The 21,143-nt window shown below is 43.1% G+C and overlaps 1 protein-coding gene across 1 annotated transcript; it reads right to left on the bottom strand.

Moving 5' to 3' along the window:
• Nucleotides 1–5,955: 5,955 nt before the first annotated feature.
• On the bottom strand, nucleotides 5,956–10,477 carry LOC134483132 (disks large homolog 5-like). Its single transcript, XM_063278377.1, has 6 exons — nucleotides 10,309–10,477; nucleotides 9,122–9,281; nucleotides 7,806–7,949; nucleotides 7,007–7,173; nucleotides 6,180–6,285; nucleotides 5,956–6,058 (listed from the first exon to the last, which is right to left on the bottom strand). Exons 1-5 carry the CDS (start codon nucleotides 10,433–10,435, stop codon nucleotides 6,221–6,223), a joined length of 663 nt encoding a protein of 220 aa, XP_063134447.1. The 5' UTR covers nucleotides 10,436–10,477; the 3' UTR covers nucleotides 5,956–6,058; nucleotides 6,180–6,220.
• Nucleotides 10,478–21,143: the final 10,666 nt, after the last annotated feature.

Consider the following 21,143-nt stretch of genomic DNA (forward strand, 5'->3'; position numbering starts at 1 on the left):
TTACATGTACCAAGAGTGTCAGACCTTGTTGAGGGACAGCAGTTTAAGTTACACAAAGGTAGCTACAAAATAAGAACCCAGTTTGTCTTTCTGAAGATGATCTTCACATGCTTGAACAGTTCAATATTTGAACATTGTGTTTGGCCGTATTGTGTTACAGTTTTGCAGTATATTGTGCATTGGTCTGATATTTTAGTGTGAGTACAACACACGTTTTCTTTAAGATATCTGCTTTTTCCTTCTTCGTATTCTTATCAGATAGCACTGCTTACACCCCTTCTGGTGAAATACTTTGTTACCCCAGGCACCTAAAGTAAATTAGGAAGGCCTGGTCCCCTCACTCGAGAAATGAGGGGAGCAGTCTAAAGAATGGTACGCATGCTTGCATGGACACGTTCCTGAGACGCTGGATGTGAAATGCCGCACACAACACTCGGGAACCACAACAAGTGTGTCTGCTGCTCTGTCCTCTCTTGGGGTGACTGCTGTCACCTGTGATGAGGTTAAGGAGCACTTGGAAGAAGTGCTGGGTGGGGAGGGTCTTCTGACCTGGTGTGGGGAGCTGCTCCTGGCTGCCCTAGGCTTGAACTCATTGCCATCTGGGATGATAGGTCCCTGTACAGGACACTCGTGCTTGGTAAGGAAACCTGTGTTTTTCTAAGAGTTACAGTTGAATTGTCAGTATATTGCTTTTTTTTCCTTGTTAAACCCACAGAGTTGTTTACAGGGTGCAGAAACCTCAGTCCTGTATGTGCATATTTGTGCTGTTTAAAATGATTATATGATCATTTCCAGCAAAGATAACAATGTTATCAAAAAGCCTTTGTCTATTATGTGGAACTTGTAAAGGAGAAATAAAATACCAATCAGAGCAAAAAAAAAAAAAACCCATTTTGTCAATGATATCATATTGTACACATTACTGGTATAGAATACCATCCACAAGGACAAGCTTTTGTTGAAAGAGTTCACCATACTCTGAAATGACAAATTGTAAAGTTAAAAAGGAGGAAAAGAGATGACCTTACACAGCCTGAATGGAGTTGGCATACCAGTCCCAGAGTAAATTGGCATAAGCATTATTTTTTATTAATCTTCTTAATTTACCACAAGGTGAAGTTATATGAAGAGCAGATAGACTCTTTATTGGACTTCTCCCTGAAGGCATGGAACAGACAGTATGGATAAAAATTGCCCGAGATGCTGAATGACAGGAAGGGACATTACTGTATGTAGGGGAGAGGGTTTTGTCTCCTTACAGGATGGGGGACAATTCTGGTTACCCGGGAGACAGATCCAAGCACAGAATGATAAGAACCGGTCCCTACCCTCAGAGGAATCCAGTTAAACCAGGTACATTTTCTCCTGATGGATGTTCTCCGGAGATGAAAGAGGTGTCCTCCATTACTGAGGCCCTGGCTTCTCTTTGTGTCTTCAAACAACAACGCAGAAGGATCGATGCAGTGACAACCCCATTACCTAAGTGAGGCGATTAAGCCCTGAAAGGAAAACTATGTTGACTCCTACAGGAAAGTCCTTACTGCTGAGCACGTATTGTTAGCAGTGTGTGCTTTACTCACGGTTTCTTCTGTTGCGGCCAATGTGAGTTATCAGGCTTATATTCCTTATCCACCTTTATTTGAACCTGCTACTTGGCGGGGAAACAGATGTGGTTTTATACACCACCCCAAGCATTTTATCATCTCTTGGAATAATTTGACCTTTGGAATAGAGGTGATGGAGCTTTGTATAATTTTCCTTATGCTGGATTAAAGATGCCTTTGTGTTTAGGAAAGAGACCAGGCCTACAATGAGTTATTAAAATTGGCGATTACCAGGAATAATTGTTACAGGCTCTAGGATTGACAACTTGGTCTATAACCAAAATTGGAATAACATTACATTTGTTAGCGAGCCAGTATATCCTATTTGTGCTTGGTTTACTTATGTAGGCTTAAAATATCTCCCATGCAATTGGAAATACTGCCCTGGCATGTTTCGAAAAATTATTCAAGATAAATGAATAAATTTGGGTCCTTATGGCCAATTATTAATACATGTTCAGAATGGAATGTTACCACTTGTGATTTGTCAAATGTTACCAGGATGAACTGAGAGAAGAATGAACGCCTTAATGGATGCTTGCTGATAGAGTGTGGAGATGGAGGCCTTGCTGATAACCGACTGGCCTCTGTGGAAGATCCTACTGTGTTTCAAGCTCATTTGTGGAAGACTGTCACTGCATTAAAAGAAGATGTGCTTGCTAATGGAAGCTTTTCTGGGACACTCAATCTGCCTCTCAGTATAATTTTACAACATTTAAGAAAGAAAAGGTTACTACTTCTATTCCTATGCCATATTTGTTTTTAATAGGTAGATTTAATTTTGCTAATGGATTTGCTTGTACTAACTGTCATTACTATTCATGTATTAATTCATCTATTCAGTTTAATATAAATCAATATTCTATTATGATATTCAGCAAAAAAATATATGTATGGATGCCTGTTAATTTGAGACATCATTGGTCTCAAGATCCTCTTAATTATATGATTATTGAATTTTTTAATAATCTGCTGAGGAACAGAAAAAGAATTATTGGAGTTTGTAGCTACTATTTTAAGCCTTATTTCTGTTGCTACTTTGGCAGCCCTTTCCAGCATAACATTAAAAACATCTATTGAGACAAAGCATTTTGTTGAAGACTGGCATAAAGATTCACATGAGTTATGGATCGAGCACACTAAAACTGATACTAGACTTCAACATCAACTAGATGTCTCAAAACAAACAGTAGAATGGCTGGGTCGAAAGATGTTATTTATTGAAAAATATGAGGATTGAAGATATGATTGAAATCCTACTACTTTTGTGTTAATGAATATATGGATAATGATATAGAACATGATTGGAAGTTAATTCAAGCCTATTTGGAAGGTAATGAAAGTGCTACAAAAGTAATTAATGCCTTGAAATACGATGCTCGAATGTCTTTTGGTAAACAGCTAGAAGATACTACCCCTATGGAAATAGCTAAATTATTGGCTGATCAATTGACAGGATTAGATCCCAAGGCTTGGCTTCAAAGGATTTTCCATAGCTTGGGAGGAGCTAGTTTTGCCATAATCTTCTGTACATTATGTGTTATGTTGCTTTATTTTTACATGATTAAACCCCTACAAAGACTTTTGCTATGTTATGGAAAGTGTTTCTTTTAAAACAAAAGAAAAAAGAAGGAATTGTTAAGACATAGAGATGCAGCTCCCAGGCAGGGTCAAGAAAGGCCTGGTGACAGATACAAGTAGGGGCTGGAATTCCACCCTGGAGAACAAAATGTTTTTCTCACTTGGCCTTAAGCTATGTTCTGCTATGTCCTGTTTCTGTGGAAGTGGTTCTAACGCTCTCTCGGTAATGGTGAGTATATTTTGATTATAATAAGAGAGGTGATTTGTTATATGAATATTTTGAGAAGAAGCCTTTGTTTATTCGTATTTCTTTGTTTAGTCTTCCCTCAGTTGTTCCTGGTATCCAGGGAATAATGATTTTATGGTATCTTGACAAAATGAAAATTGTAGTAATGCATATTCCTAGCTATATAAGGATTAATAAAGCTTGCAACTGTGTGCAGTTGCTTCTGCCTTTGCTGTGCACCCCTTGTGTCCTGGGGGTATGCGACCGTACCCAGGGCCCCCAATTCACTAGACATTGACAATGGGTCACCCCACAAAACACAGAAGCATCTACCTTAGTCAAAAATGGATATTTTATCGAATGCACACACTAACACTGATTGATCACATCCATGTAACTACTGAAGCTTTTTCTGCTCTCTGTAGTGGTGATGACGTCAAAATCTTACTGAAAACCATGCACACCCGGTTTAGGTTGTATTAAAGTAGCCACCATTTCAGTGTTCCCGGCAAGGTGCCATGGGACAGTAGTAGCATGAGACTGCCTGCACCTCAACAGTTTTCACTAGGGACTGCACACACACACACACACACACACACACACACACACACACACTTTACTGACATGGTGCACATTCTTTGCACACAAGGAAGAAAGTGAGCAGTAATGAAAACACACCAATAATGGAATTGATGGAGGGAGCTGTGGGGAAGCTGGGGCTTAGAGTTACTTAAAGGCCCTATGCAGGCTCTCCTTCTGTTGGAGGAGAAACTTCAAGTGCAATGTGGTTCTTTATTTTCTTTCTCTAAAGCACAGAGGGTTAGGGTGGATCACAGGGCTTTGAGCATGTTCGGCAAGTACAGTCATGCAGAATTAAATCCTAGGACAGGAACCCTATTAATCTTCTACAAAATTACAGAGCAGCCTGGATGAAGACTCTCAGCTGAAAATGTGGACATCTCAAGACAGGCACTGGACAATGGCTGACAGACTTGACTGAAGACTGGAAATGTTTTGCTATCTCACAGGAAAAGAAGGCCCCTCCTACAACACTGTACTCTAAGGACAGTTTATTCACGTTAGGATGACATGAACTATTGTCTCATGTGACAGATGTCAGCACAAAGTATCCAAGGTATTGTATGCCAATGGTAGCATCAACAGAACAAAGCACACAGTGTCATGAAGACATAAATTATGAGTTTGTGTAGCAAGACCCAGGCCTCTTCCAGGGTCTTAGATAGTAACTGAGAACCTCAAACACAGTAGTGATGTGATAGTGTGGGGTGAATCTAGTTACAACTAGTTTCTATTGTGACACAGATGACACTTTTTGTGTCATGGTCAGCTTATAATGAATGAGTAGACCTAAGCATTAGAATAATCAAATACTACATTGCTTCTCTAGCTGCTGAGCTTTGAAAAGCCCTGGGGTGACAGCAAGCTTTTGTGGACATTCTGGATTATTCCTTCTGTAATTTAACTCTCTGAGTCACCTCCACTCTCAGTAAGTTAGTTCAATTCCATAAATTGGAAATCAGTCACCTGGAAAAATACATTCTCAATATGATCCCAGATTGGCCATGGAAAAAGGGTAGCTTGAACTGTCCCACCTAGGTTCTGGGCTTGCACAGGCCTGCTCTCCAACAGAAACCTGTGTTCACAGCTGCAGGCTACATTCACTATGGATGCTCTTGAGGATCCTCCCTAAACTGCTGAGACTAAGATAATTTTCTTGCTAACAATCAAAAAACCCATTATGCCAATCTGGCCTACAGGAAGCTAGTTTCTATTCTGTATTTTGTCAGATGTGCAGAATACATGTGGTCATCATTGATAACAGCGGAAAGATCTGCTCTAATATGGACACTAAGTGGTGCTGGAGGATGATCCTGACCCACAATGAGCAGTGGGGACACCAGAGCCCTGTAGGGATGCCTGGCAAGCTAACACATTGAGCATGCACAGCTCAGTAAATTTCCTATGAATACACATCTCCTGACATCTCTCTATTTGATTGGAGGTGATCCTGTCCACCTAATACAGTACATTATGTGGAAGGACAAAAGCCACCTGCAGGAGCTGTGGTGATGACTCACAGGGTAGAGCATCTGCTGCTCTCTCAGAAGAACCACATGGACCCTAACAATTGGGTAAAGCATGTCAGTGAATACATCATAGAGTGTGTGTCAGGGAAACAGCCACATTCTCCACACAAAAGACACTGTCACACCGGGTACCCCTTGGTGATTTTGAATTCACTTATTAGCCCAGTCTCCATGGAACATGCAGAGATCCATCTCTAGCTGTCAGTTCTAAGTACATAGGAGGGGAAAGAACCCTTTAGTAAGAATGATGGTCTGAAGAGTCAAGACATAGAATTCAATTTTTATTCATAACGAATACATTTTATAACAAAACAGGATTAAAATGAATAAAAATATTTAAATATATTTGAAAGTGAAAAATAGTAACAAGAACATATAAATACGAATCAAAAAAAAGAAAACTTCAATTAAAATCATAACAAAAATATTTCTAAACAGCATATTCTTCACGAACATGTAGAGCACAGATGTATTGCTGTTTCTCCTCTAGCACACATGATGAAAGGCGGTCCCCCAAGCTGTCTCTCAAGTGGAGTTTTCTGAAGAAGAAAGTGGGTAAGACCTCAATCAGTCAGGCTGGCTTAGTGGTCTATAAATTTAGGGTCTCTAAGAAATGACAAATTAACTCTGAGGAAGAATACTCTTCCAAAAAAATGTTACCATTCAGGATGTTTGTCATCAGGGACTCCTGAGAAAGCAACTTATTCTTCAGGAAGCTCTCTTACTGCTGTGTGTCCAATTCCAGCTCTCTTGCACTTTCTGAGACCTGGGAGAGGAAGGCAGTTTTTCAGACACTGATTTAGTGGGGAAATGCAAGGCAGCTGTCAGAATGGTGCCTTCTACCACCTCAGTTCTATTGGACAGTCGACATGGACCTTTTAACTGATATCATTGTTACTAACTCTGCGGGCAGGGCAAAATCTCCAGCAAGCTTCACAGTAATGTGGGCTGCCACTCTGGGACCCAGACTTATATCAGTGCAAACCAAGAACTGGGCAATGGGAAGAGACCTCATTGGGTTGCAGGAAGAAAGGAGATGTCCATATGTCACCAAGGTTAAAGCCAATGACAAGTACTAATTTGACATTTGCACTTGGTTCCTATCCTGGAAAGGTGCTTCCTACACAAGAAGTCACATGACCACAGAGTGTCACTTGTCAAAGAACCACGAACATGTTCAAAACTCTACATAGGATCCAATCTATCGCATGGATATGCAATAATGAGGTACATTATTCATCTGTCACCATTTCTATACTCCAGCTTCAAAGAGAGCAGCGAAATATACTTGCAAAATAATTCAATTTCTGAAAAGTGGTTGTCTTCCCAGAATACTTGTGCATAGGCAGAGCAATGAACAATTCCATTATATGAGGTGGTTGGCTGGTTTTGAGTGTAATTAGAAAGGTGGTAGGAGAAAGCACAGATGTATCAAATTGGCAAATTTTATCAGATATTGTTAAGCTAACACATCTGTTTGTCCCTACCAGATGATGCTGGGTCTGGACGTTGCTGGTCTTTATCTTTCTTCTTGAAGTCAAGCAAATATTTCTGGTTCAGTGCACACTCAAGATGTACCTCCTTGCTCTCCTGCTTCAGTGGGACCAACTTCTTCCTACATGTGTTCTCCATCAGGAGCTGGCTGAGCAGGTTTCTGGAAATACAGTCTGCATAGTAAGATCATGCTGCCCCTTCTCCCATTCCTACTCCCAAGTCCCACTAACTCTACCAGGTCCCAGATACCCATGAAGACTAAATGAAATACATCTCGATACATATAATGCTGCTGCACAAACCACAAAGAATTAATTCTGGGAAGTTAAAATTGTTTGTTTGGCCGGAGAACCAATTATGGTCCAAATCTCTCAAAAAGAACATGGATCTACAACTATCCATGAAAGCCCAATGCATGGGGGCAACATCAATTAGTAGTGGGCCATCACCCTCAAAGGAGGTCAGTAGAACCAAGAGAAGGTCATGCTAACCATGTGGTCCATGCACTGAGTTTTGTAAAACCTGGTATGACACCATAGGTCCAGGTCAGCCTAATAACTTTCTGCTGACTTCGATCAGTGCTGTTCTATCTAGAGCCTTCTGTAGATGCCTAGACAGTCCTGGGATGAGTAACAGCCTTTTATGGAACTGAAAACTGAGTCCTAGTGACCCTGGCACACTGATGTGTAAACAGCACAAGAGATAGAACCAGAGCTGAAGACCGTCCAATCCAGAACAAAGAAATCAGAAATGGCCATTCCACAGGTGATAGACTTTCTGACCAGGACTTACCTGGAGAAGGTCATCTCCTTCTTCAGCTTATGGCTGTTCTCATGGATCTCAGTGTTCTCCATCTCTAAGTTGTGCAGAATTGACATGACCCCCTTCTCCATTCTCTCCAGGTCTTCATAATATGGATGTGGCCTGAAGTGTGGCCTGGCCCCAAATGATAGAATACAATGAACATCAGCATTTAGGAATATATGAACTCAGGGTGGGTCCTGTACTACCCCAGCCCTGGAAGGACACCTTCTGAATTGTACATATTGGGATCTTCTTCAGCTTCAGAAACATGTTTCTGTGCGTCCAGGACACCAGAATCTCGGCATCCAGATGGAGGGTTCCCTGGATCCCTTTGATCCATCAAGAGGAAATCTGCAGTCAATCCAGTTAAGCTATCAAGAGCCTAGGCCTCACCTCTCCATGCTCCTCCACCCCAACACACCCAGAAACCTGTGACTTCTTTTTTCCTCTTTTGATAACAGACCTTATATCAACACAAAATTATAATCTGCACAAAGAATAAAAATAAACAGACAAACGTGGCCACATAGGCAAAGAACTGTGCTGTTGACAGTGGGGCTCCCAGAACAAAGCATTCACATCTCCATGAAAGTGTTACAGGTAAATACTCAGGCCAAGACATAGACCCCTAGACTCCAAGTGTGGAGGGAAATATAAACATATAAAAGTTGTCCATATGCATTTGGATGTATGCACACACAGACTCACAGACTGAGATACACCCACAAAAAAGAGAAATGTAAACAGAGTAAGAGAAAGAGAAATATGGAAACAGAGAGCACTGTGACAACCAGGAGAAATGCCTCCATCATTGCTGTGTCCGAGAGCAAGACACACAGACAATAACAAACAGGCCTGAGCCTGAGACCTTCTAGTCAAGCATTGAGATGAATAGTTTGGGACCAGGCCACTCAGGCTGCTGCCTGGATCTTCCAGCACTCAGTCCCCTGCCTAGCAAGTACAGAGACTCACCATAAACTCACTGCAATTACAATCTTGCAAAGCCACCAGCTGTCAAGGGCTTTGCAAATGCACACTGGGAACTCACTCTCCCTGACTTTATCCCTGAATTCTTCATTCGGACCACAAATCCTGCTTTTCAATAAATGGAAGCAGATGAGTCCATTTTCCATCTCGCTGCTCAGGAAGGGTCAGGTTCTGAATCTCCTCTATATGGGAGATGAGGTTTAGCACAGGGTGGTTAGGGAGGCACAGCTTTCTAGAACCCAAAACCTAAATAGGAGAAGATGAAGGTGACCTTGCAGACCCAGGAATGAAACAAGAGCGTTTGGAGCGATTCATACCAGTTGTTCTTGGATCTCTCTGTCAGAAACCTCAGGCGATCTCTCAGGTCATTTCTCTCCTTGGTAATGAGCTGCAGCTCTTTAATCAGCCTCTCCTTTTCCTTCTTGGCCTGCTCCTTGCTTAGGGCAGTTTCAGGGGAAGATGTTTCTCTCCCAGCGTCTGTAGGTAGAAGAACACAAGTGACCCTGCATGGGGAGAATGCATAGAGTGTTCATAGACCACAGTTAGGCCTAAACAGGAGAACAAGCCAGGAACCCAGTGTCACTGCTAGGCGATTGGTCTATGCTTAAGAGGCCTCCTTAGTGGATCTCAGTTCTCGCATTACTCTATAGAGAACAAGAGATGTAAGCAGCCAGGTGTTCCCTATGCCGGACATCAGGTGCTTACATGGACCACGGAGATGGCTTCTCCAGGATTATCAGCTGAACAGGGTACAGTTTGGTTTCAGGACCCTCACCCCTGTAGTTTCAGAACTCAGATGATAAATTCACCATCCACAAAACTTGAGTGATTGGAGACACTCAGATGTCCTACCCTGATACTCTATGTGAACAACTTTGAATTTAAAAAGCAGTTCCAGGGAGGGAATGTTCAACAGACTTATCAGTGCCCCTATTTGAAACACCAAACACCCCAAAAATTCGAATAGTTTACAGGCTGAATCTTGGTCTACCCGTTCCAAATAGTTTTGGTATTTTAGAAAAATGTAACATACAACCTCGAATATATAAAGCTAACGATGACCCTGCCAGTTAGAAGAAATCAGAGGAGGTCTAAGAACATAAGGTTATTGCCTGGAGCACAATTCTCTCCCTGTTCCTACTGTCAGATACCCACTGTATTTAAAGAAGCAATGATAGTGAAGTACATTGCTGCCCTGTCTAAACTCAGAAAAGGTGGACCCTCCATGACTCCTGATGGTGTTATTATATCAATGTAACAGAACAAATGAACTGAAAAGTAAAGACCAGAAGTTCACAGTATAATAGCATTGGCCTTACCATATCCTCCCTGTGGGGATGGGGAAACTAAAGTTCTGAAATCCTTGACTTTAAGGAATTGTGATATTCATGGAAATTCAATTCCTGTTCAGATGCTCCAGTTGTTGTGGCCCATTGCTAGAAAGGTCAGCTTAAGCCTGCAGCCACCCTGGCAGGAAGCTCAAAATACACTGCCCAGAACTTACTCCACATTCCCCAGAAGTGCTGTCTTTGTCCATCATTACTTTGAGACGAAAGGCCAGACTCCTTCACTCTAGTCTCTCCAGAATCGACGTTCCCCCTCCCAAAATGCTTGCGAAGACGGGAAAACATGTCTTAGCTTGTAACCGCCAGACTCAGACTGAGAGAAACTAGGGCACTGGTTGTCACTACAACACTGGTGACATCACAGAGGATGCCAGAACTCTCTAGGAGACAATAGAATGTCCAAGAAGGGACAGCTGATGTCATGGGGTGCAGACTTTGCCTCCCTGCTAATGTTCTCCCTGTACTGAGCATAAGCTGAGGTGCCCTTTCCAGGAGACTTTCCTGGGGCACAGCCACTGAGCATCTCCTGCTTCCAAATCCAAATTTTCCTCAAGGCTTGATTATAAAAACCTTAGTAATTCCTATGCATCTAAATGAATGTTTCCTTCCATATCTTGCACAAAAATGTCTCATCCTAACTCAAATTGTCCTCATTCACCAATGTTAGCCATTAAAACGTCCTGAGATTTCACACCAGCTTGAATATGCACTCAAAAGTTCTCCTGTCTCATTCTGTACAGGTGCTTTATATCACATCAAGAAATAGTCTGCATGGTAGTTTACAACATGGGTGTGTGTTAGGGGAACACTCATGAAGTCCTGTGCTTAGCAATCGACAATTGCCAGAAAATTCTTTAGGAGAAAAAGTTGAAGTCTTTATGGTTGTAGGAAAAGTGTGGAGACCAGTTGGCAGAGGAAAATGCAATATTGGAGACACCAGTGAAGGGAACCTCATGCTGCTTGTGGGGTTCTGCTCTCTGCACCAATGTCGCCAAAGGAGCACTGCTCACAGGCCTGAGTAAGATGTACCATGAGCTTCTATCAGAAAAATAAAATAGTCAAGAGATATAGAGGGTGCACATATACATCTAAAATGAGGCTATAAACATCATTAAGTGGATAGAGCAAGGCCCCAGCACCTGTACACTGGGAAATGGCCACCCCACCAAACACAAAAGCATCTATCATAGTAAAAAATGAATACTTATAGAATGCACCCACTAACACTGATCAATCACATCCATAGTTCAAATTTTGGGGGCAAATTCATGGCCCTAACTTTCTTTCTCTCAACTTATATAGCAAAAATAAGAAAGAAAGAGAAAAGAAAAAGTCAAAACAAAAAGCTCAAGCTTCTCATATGAGGACTGCAGGAAGTGTTATATGGGAGTCAGTTCTGATTAGACATTTTATATAGAACAGTGCACAGTGACCCTTAATGTGATGGGCCCTATATAAAGCTTTTTGCAATATTGGAATTTTAAGAAACCTCATCCAGAACGTAAGGAAGAGGCAAGGGTGTGATCACCATGTCCTTGCTCTCTATCAGTTTATTTTTCTGTGTCCTTGATTGTCAGGCATAGAACAGCAACAATCTCAAATAGCTGGTAGACATGGGAAAACATGGTTAAAACTATAGTTGTGGGTTGCACACCTCAACTGTCAAAGCTAATGCTGTCCTCACAGTCCTTGGAGGCCACTCTTGTAAGCCTATGTATCGCAAAGTGGAAGGAGGTTTATCTGAGCTCAAAGTGAACCTGGCCAGCCAGGTAGAGGGCACCATGTGACACTTGAGACCCTGTCTAAAACCAGCACAAAAACTAACCCTTCATTCAAAGCATCATCTATTAATTCTCGATTATTTACCATTCTCTCCCTACCAGTCGTTCAGTTTGGAATGGTAGAAGAAAACTGGAACTGATCTTTCCATTCTAAGGACCTTGATCTCTCTTTTTTTAGGTCCACATTAAGAGTGCATACAAATGGATATCACCATCTGAACATCTTAGTATTATCTACTCTGTATATGTAGCATAATACTGTGCCTATGACAATCTCAAGCTTCCTTGAGTGTTGTTGCCCCATCAAGAAGTGTGATGTACTGAGCCCAATCCCCAGTGACCCTTTCAAGGGGTTAGAATAAAGCCATCAGAGATACTCCACTTCTTTGTCCTTAGATTAAATCAAGGTGACACAATGTGAACCTGGTGGACTATTTAACCATGCATCTTTCTCCCAACCCCACCTTTCTGAGTTCAGTCCATGGCAGAATTCATTCCCTACCAGTGTAGATATTTCTTTGTATATTTCAGAAGAGCCAGGTTTCTTTTTTTTTTTTTAAATAGAATTAGTTGTAGTCAATCAACTGCTGCCCTATGTGAGAAATGATTAGTATCTATTGTAACTGACCACACTGTATTTGTGTATACAAGTATGTTATTGGAAATCTGGCATTACTGAGGAATTGGAAACCAGCGCTGTGGCCTTGCCTTTCTGTGCCTCTCCTGGCTCACAGGCAGCAGGGGGCAGACCTTGAGTTCCTCTTCAGGGACAGAGTGATGTTGAATGGGCACTGAGCAGGCAGAGAAACACAGCTGAGGCAGCTCCTTTCAGTCATCAAACACATCATCTCCTTCCCATCTTAAGGGCTACTGCTGAGGTCTTGCTCCCATACCTACCTTAATAGCAGCGAATTTGTTACACAGCAGCCAGCTCTTTCCTATTGTTCTGTAATACGCCTCCACATCATGGATGCCAACAAACAAACAAAAGAACAAAAAAACCTGACATTGAACTGTGTGGTGCTGGTCACATACCCTGTTATGTTCTGTATGTTATGAGGTTTGTTAATCTTAACAAGTTCCCCAACTATGAGCTTCACATAGGACCCATCAGATTCAAGGAAAAGAGGAGCAATTATGTGTAAAATGGCCTGAATCAAGGCCCATAGACAGCAGCATCCAGCACCTGTGCTTTAGCCCACGTGGCTCTTCCAATGAGCTGGGCCTAGCAATGCCCAGGACACAGTTGTGAGCTGTTGCTCTGGTTGAACTGTATTGGTGTGTGCATTCAATAAACTACACCTATTTAAATGAATTCAGTGTCCTCTGGTCTGAGTCCAGAACTCTTGACACCAAATCTTCCCTTCAGCAGCACTTAGGAAAAGAAGCTAAGGTTACAAATGGTGACATCTTGTCATAAATTATTTAACAAGAGGGATGGAGAAATGATCCCTTGTGTTAAGAATCATGGTGTTCTCTGTAATATTTAGGTCTACACTGGCCCTGGGCAACAGCTTCAAGAACCCAGTTCTGATTTTCCTTGGGATTCCCGTGATGTAGCACTCAGACATGATTGGAAAGAACCAAATCGATGGTCAGACTTGATTTATAAAATGCAGGTAACACTGCAAACTTATGTTGCAGGATATTTGATCACATTGTCAGCCCCAAGATTGTGTTATTTACTTAAAAAATGCCTCTGGCATTGTAGTTCAGCACCAGAACCGATATTTAACCCTAGAGCTTGTTTTGGTTGTTTGTTTGTTTTTTGTTTTTGTTTTTGATGATCAAGTACTTTCTTATTTTGTGGCCCAGCCCTAGCTCTTTCTTCTTTGCACAGTCATAGAGAGACCTCAAAAATATACTCAGACAAAGCCAGGGGAGTGTATAAAAGAGCCTAAGGCAATACCACATAATGACATTGAAAGTGGGTGGCCCAAAGGTGTTATAAAATTAACCTCACTTCAGCGAGCAATGACATACCAACCTGGTGGCCTATGATATATACCCCCAAGAGTCTGGAAAATTAATCAGAATCCTTTAGTCATATTAGATCTTAATAGGAACAAGGAAGCAGTCATTTCCTGAAGTATATATTCATCATATGTAAAGAAGTTATTAAATCCATACACAACTCAGAATAGAATTATCCCCAAGACCGGAAAGTTCTGGCAACATTAATATTAGAAGCTTCTCCTATGTCACAATGGTAAGCACAGAAGAAAGAGGAAGATACGGCTGAACAAAAAGCATCAGGCCAGAAGCACTGTTCCTCAGGAGGAGCTGCAGGTGACGGTAAATAAACTGTGCATCAGATAAGAATTGCATTCCCAGTATTTAGTCCATTTGTATTTGGTAAAATTGGACAAGGTACTTCATTATCTGAATTATATTAGCCTAAAATATTGTACCTAAATCACTTTCTATCATGTTTTAAGCTTTTATCTCCTCTATCTATCATAACTTGCTGAGCAGCTCAGGGAACCTGACTTGTCCCCACACTGGCATGTGGCAGACAGACAGGGCAGGGATACTCACTTCCTCTCCTCGTCCAGCAGGTAGAAGATGCCAGTGGGCTTCATGCTGATGAGGTGGGTACAGCCCACATTGTCGGTGTAGTCAGAGTTGTGCCATGAGATGCCACCACCCTGGTACTTCTCCTGAAAGGTGAAGAAGGTTAAGGAGGGCACTCACTGACTTGGCTTCAGAAAGGGGTTCCCTGCACACAGTGTGGTTGAACTGAGGGCCTTGCACAAGATCAGCAGGGGCACCACCACTGAGACACCCCCATTCCCTCATTGGAGATTCTAGGCAGGGGCTCTCTTCTTGATCCACGCCTCCAGCTCTCCTGACATCTACATGAATTATAACTCCTAATGCAGTGTAAATGACGGCTGCGCTGAAGGAATCATGAGAATAACAACTGTAAACATTCCACCATGGATATCATTTGTGGAAAGAGGCAACTGGCAGCCAACAAGAGGGGTCTACAGTTAAAGGGGCTTGCTGTCAAGTCTGATGACCTTGACTCAATCCCCAGGACCCACGTGGTAAAAAGGAGAGAACCAATGGCCCAGCTGTCCTCTGGCTTCCACTCATGGGCTTACATGTATGTGAGTATGTATGTATATGTCTGTATGTATGTGTGGATATGAATGTGTGTATGCATGTATGTGAATACGTGTATATGTGTATGTGTGTATATGTCTGTCTATATGTGTGTATAGGTGTATTTGTATGTGTATATATGTGTGTATGTGTGTATGTGTGTATGCATGTATGTGTATATATATGTGTATGTGTGTGCACGCATGAATGTGTATATGCATGTGTATGCATGTGTTTGCATGTATGCATATTCGTGTATATGTTCGAATGTATGTGTGTATATGTATGTATGGACACAAAAACACACACAATATTAAAACATAAAAAGCTCCTTGAACTGTTCATGATACCTGGATAAGTGGTGACCATGTGGGGGAAACACATGTCCATGTAAGCACACATGTTCACATGCGCTGAGCAATGCCCAGCCTGGTCTTGAGCTCACTACCTGCCCAACGATGAGTTTCTGCCCACATGGTCTTCTCAGAGCCAGGTGACAATTGCTCCTGCCATGCCAGTTCTGTTCCCGTTTCTCATGCCACAAACCTTCTAGCTTGAATCTCACCTACTGACGCAGGAACCTAACAGCCTCCAACCCAGTGAAGTAAGTAAACTTCTTCCTGACATCCTCAGGCTTGGTGTCCCCATGAGTCACAGGGAGGAAGGATGGCATGCACCAAGGAGCAGGGCCATGGGCAAGGAAGACAGAATCATAAGTCAGTCATCACTGACACCAGCAAAGTGTGTGCTTCAGAGCTGGCTCTGCTCACTCTTGTCCCAGTGGCAGGACTTAAGAGTGGTGCATACCTGTCACCCAGCACTCAGAGACGTCTGAGGCATGAGAACCAGGAGTTCATGGCCATCTTAACTAATGGTGAGATCAAAGCCAGCCTGGGCTGCATGAGACTCAGTCTCAAAGCAGGCAAGGAGGAACTTGCTATATTTGAGCAAGGAAGCTGCCATCCTCCTGGGTTCTTCACTTTCACTGCAATACAGAAAGATGCTAGGGCTAGTGTGGCAGAAAGTAGGAGACAGAGAAGCCAGGTTAACCCTCGCTAATCTCCTCATGCTGTGTGAGAAATGAGGAGAAGGTGCCCTATAAACTGTGGACAGGATGGTCTCTCAGACAGTTCAGAAACCCATGGAGGACTCAAGCAAATCTCCACTTGGGTGTGACTTGAGTCTTATATGTGTGTGTTTACAAGCCAAAACATAAAATCCATAGGTGACTGTATGAATTCAACATGACCCAGCCATGTGCTGGAATATTATTCAGCCTTACATAGGATTCAGATTCTGACCCTTGAACAGGAATGAGAATGGTAGCCATTCTCCTAAGTCAGACCTCCAGGCAGTGCAAAGACAAACTAACACTGTATGACACCACTGACTGAGGGCTGGAGTGTCACCAGTTATATAAAGACAGAAAGCAGGAAGGTTTAGAGACCCAGGGGTGACACGGGATTGGGAGGTTGCAGGGTAGGTGTGTAAGTGGGACTGAGGCTCAGAGGAGTCAGACATGGCTGCAGAATATGCATGTGGCTGCCTCCCATACCTGTGGGTCCTGCCTCCTCAGAAAGGGAAACATGGCAAAAGGAAAGAACAGAGGGGACGGGCTCTGACCTCCTGTAGACACACACAAATGACGTGACAGAATGTGCACACTGCTGCCTTGCTGCAGGAGCAGTTGAGCATCCAGAAGGGTTGAAAGAGGCTGGAAGGGCTGAGAATGGCACTGAGTTCAAGGACATAGCTTTAGGTCCTGGGGAACCTACGGTGCCCAGGCCCCATCCTGCTGATACTGAGGGACACAGCTCACATTCAGGGTGATGGCCGGGCTGGGCTGGGGAATAGGCGTCCACTCTCACCTGCTCCAGCTTGAAGGTGTGCTGGGTGAAGTAGGACTGCAACTACTTGTTGGATTCATTGATGCAAATCTGCTGGAAGCTATTCTGTTCAAAGTCCTCAAATCTGAATATGGCCAAGACACCAATGGGCAAGCACTGGGAGACGAGCTGTGGTTATAGCCGGGATCTCCTGGGTAGACCAGCCGTCCTGAGAGGAGTTGCAGCAGAGGGGGTGTGTTTTCCTGACCTGTTTTGTACCCAGTGTTTTTTGCCAAAGGTTCCTTTATTACTTCTTGATGGAACCAGGCCTGCACATATCCAGGAAGCATTGGGGTGGAACCTGGGCTTGGTGCCCACATGCTGGCATCGCTGAGGGTGAAGCCTAGCCTATCACACTTCCAGACACCGAGTGCAGATGCCTGGGTTCCTATAGAATGGCAGTTCTTACCCTTCCTAACACTGTGACTCTTTATTTCAGTTCCTCATGTTGTGATCCCAACATAAACTTATTGGAGAGCTACTTCGTGAGTGTAACTCTGTTACTGTGAGGAACTGTAGTGTAAATATCTGGTGTGCAGGAGCGCTGATGTAGAACCCACAGATTGAGCAACCTACGGCTGCTGTAGAGGATGAGAGTCCCCTGCCAGCCCTGGTGTTTGCAGAGATCCCGTGGGTTCCTGGACTCCATGGCTTTTCCCAAGGACAGGGTTTATTCTTGGCCGTCTCAGGGCCCGGGCCCTCACAGAAACAGCCTCTCCCATATCCTTCTTATTGAGGAGGGCGTGGTTGGTCCTCAGCACAATCCAGTCAAATAGGGCGCTGTATAGACACTTGGCCAGGGAGTCTCCTGAATTTAGGGCCTCTGGATAGAGGGGTTTCTTACCTGGGGTGGGGCAACCGTGCCAGGTACAGGCTGTGATGCTCAGAGTGAAGACCTAGTTTTGTCTTATTTTCATAGACAAAGTTGCCCAGGCTGGCCTCAAACTTGCCATGTAGCCAAGGATAATTAAACAACTGATCCTACTGCCTCTACCCCCCATGGGCTGGGATTGCAGATGAGTGTCACCAGAGCTGGCTTGTCACAGGTGCTATACGGCTCTAAGTCTGGGGCCTCATGTGCAGGTGTGGTATGACTGTGCCATTCCCACCCCTCAACCATGGTTTTCACCTTTCTCCTGCTGAAGTCTGCTTAATCCTACCCTGGACACAGGACACAGCAGCTGTGGGAGAATCAAAGCCTGGGGCTTCAGCTCAGCATGGGTACACAGCATGGCATGCAGCCTACACGGCTGTGAAAAAGCCAAGGAAGTGCTTCTCAGCTCACCCCCTGTAGGAGTGTCTAGTCCATCCTTCTCTCCATGGACACAGACATCTGCTTCCAACTGCCCAACATGTCCCTCTGGTTTTGACTTTCCTGGATGCCATGTCAATGCCACCACACAGAGTGCTGCCTCTACTGGGGACACTCACACAACCTCTCTGGGGGATATCTGAGCCAAGCAGGGATTGGGTGCACTGCAGAGAGGTCAAGTCATGTCGTGAAGTACCTTGTCCCACAAAGGCTCACTGTTCAGGGAGTTGACTGGAAAAGTAAGCTTATGCCCCTGGACAGGGTCCCCATAGGGAGTGTCCCACACCCTGCTATCAGGTCTATTCCTGGTGCCATGCAAATTCAATTTGCAAGACCCAATGCTCTGGAAATGTCAAGAGCTAACGGAAATGTACCAGGAAGTGCACACCATAGCAAAGGGAGAGGATGGCACAGAGACCTATGCTATGGGTTAAGGGGCACGGAAAGGCCACCTCGAGCACAGGGGTCAGTCACCTCTTTCACAAACAAGGCAAAAGGTCAATGCTCTCAGCTCTGGGAGCCTAAAGGGCTCTGTGGCTCCTAAGCCCTGCAGCTGCAGCCAGAAGCAGCACTGAACAGGATGTAAATGCTGAGTATGGCGATGTCAATAAAACTTTATTTACAAAACCAAATTTGTGGTGGTGCTGGTGGTGGTGGTGGTGGTGGTGGTAGTGGTGGTGGTGGTGGTGGTGGTGGTGGTGGTGGTGGTGGTGGTGGTGGTTGCGGACTGGTTCATTTCAAAGCATGCTGGAATGGCATGGCCACTGAGCATCGGGGAACACAGAAAGGAATGCGACCGGATGCAGGGCTCCCAACACCCTAGACGTCGACCTATGGCACTTGAACAGGGTTCCCTGAAGGTAAGTCTGGACAGTCAGATAAGGTAAGTACATTTTATTACAAGGAAATGGGACAAGATAAATCTTCTCTTCATCTCGCTATGCTTAAGCATCTTTAAGAGTGCAGGGAATTCATGTCTATCAGTCTGGTTTAGAAAAGTGTTTAGAGACAGCAAGAGTACACTCCTTGGTTCCCTGACGAGGGTTCCAGGGATTCTGATATCTGGGTCAAAGTGAAAGTTAAGGTGAAAAAGGCTGTCAGGCAGGGCAAAAAGATTCCAATTTCTGGTCTCTTTGGGCTGTAATTTTTACTGTGTTCAAGGCCATGAATGCAGACAGGGTAATAACGAATACAGAACAAGAAGCTAGAGCTTCATTAAGACAAAACAAAAGTAAAAGTTTTGCCCTCTGCACCACTGCCTGAAGCAGGGTTTTCTAAGTCATTTCCCGAGGATGGCATGTTGACCATTAGATTCACAGGATGATAATGACGAATTCACCTGCTTTTTCTTTTCCTATAATTAGGCCAGCATCGATTCAAGGTGTGGCCCAACCGACTTATTATAAAGGATGATACTGGTTGGTTGAAAAAGGTAGTAGCTGTCTATGAACCATATATTAAGTTTTTATGTATATTAAAATTAACATTGGAAAGAACAATGGTAGGAGGGGAAGCTGGAGGACAACTGCTGCAAATGCTTGCTTTTGAAAATGCTAATGAAGAGTACAGGAGAGCATTATTACCTATAAAGGAGGCTGGGGATATTAATGCTTTTATGAAGGCATGCAAGGGTATCTTTTCTGAAAATGGAAAGATGCATATTTGGCACGTATTGATCCAGATAGAGTTATTAAATTATATGTTTAAATACTCTTGAATATCCTACAGGCGCTTTCGCTCAGGATGAGTTGCCTTTAGAATGGGTTTATATTAAATAAAACTTTAACCAAACATTAACAAATTATGAGGAACAAATTTCTTTAATTATTCAGCAAGGCATACAAAGACCTGTTACTCTGTGGGGATATGATTGTGCTGCTATTGTTTTCCCATTAAGCAAAGGTAAAGGGGAATATTTAATGCAGATGTCTGAGGTTTTTCAATTAGCCATGATTTCTTACACTGGAAATATTGAATTTCATCCTCCCCATAGTAAATTGTGGGATTGCTTTAAAAAACCAAAAAAAATTGATAAATACACTAATTTCTGTTGATCCATTACCATCAGCCTTTACTGTTTTTACAGATGGCCCTAACACCAAGATGGCTTATTGGACGAAAGATTAATTTTGGGGACAAGAATCTTCTTTTGGGTCAGTACAACAAAATGAATTATTAGCGGTAATTAATGTATTCCAGGATTTTACTCATGATGTAAAAATATTATAGCTGAGTCCGCTTATGTTGTAGGAGTAGTACAGAATATTGCGACTGCTGTTGTTTCTACATCTAAGCCTATATTAAATGTTATTCTCACATATTAAAGGACTATTGTTATTATGAAACTCTAGAATATTCATTACACATACTAGATCACATTCAAAATTTCCAGAATCTTTAACACTTGGCAATCATATGGTAGATCAATTAGTGGCATTTGCTACCCCAGAAGAACACAGTCATAATCATGCCAATACAGGATATTTACATATTAAATATAAAATTAAAAAGGGGGAAAAGAGATGGCCTTATGCAACCTGAATGGAGTTTGCAGACCAGTCCCAGAGCTATATTGGCACAAGCATTATACGTTATTAATTTTCTTAATTTACCACAAGGTGAAGTTATATCAAGAGCCGATAGACACTTTGTTGAACTTCCCCCAGAAGGCATGGAACAGACAGTATGGATAAAAATTGCCCGGGACGCTGAATGGCAGGAAGGGACATCATTGTATGTAGGGGAGAGGGTTTTGTCTCATTACAGGATGGGGGACTATTCTGGTTACCCGGGAGACGGATCCAAGCACAGAATAATAAGAACTGCTCCCTACCCTCAAAGGAATCCAGTTAAACCAGCTACATTTTCTCCTGATGGATGTTCTCAGGAGATGAGGAGGTGTCCTC

This window comes from Rattus norvegicus, chromosome 19 (assembly GCF_036323735.1).
Source record: "Rattus norvegicus strain BN/NHsdMcwi chromosome 19, GRCr8, whole genome shotgun sequence".
NCBI classification, from domain to species: domain Eukaryota; kingdom Metazoa; phylum Chordata; class Mammalia; order Rodentia; family Muridae; genus Rattus; species Rattus norvegicus.

Coding starts and splice junctions, on each gene's coding strand:
- LOC134483132 (XM_063278377.1), bottom strand. CDS start 10,435: ATGTTTTCCCGTCTTCGCAAGCATTTTGGGAGGGGGAACGTCGATTCT. Junction 7,950..9,121: donor GAGAGATCCAAGAACAACTG/GTATGAATCGCT, acceptor ATTTGGGGCCAG/GCCACACTTCAGGCCACATC. Junction 7,174..7,805: donor AAGGAGATGACCTTCTCCAG/GTAAGTCCTGGT, acceptor CTGTATTTCCAG/AAACCTGCTCAGCCAGCTCC.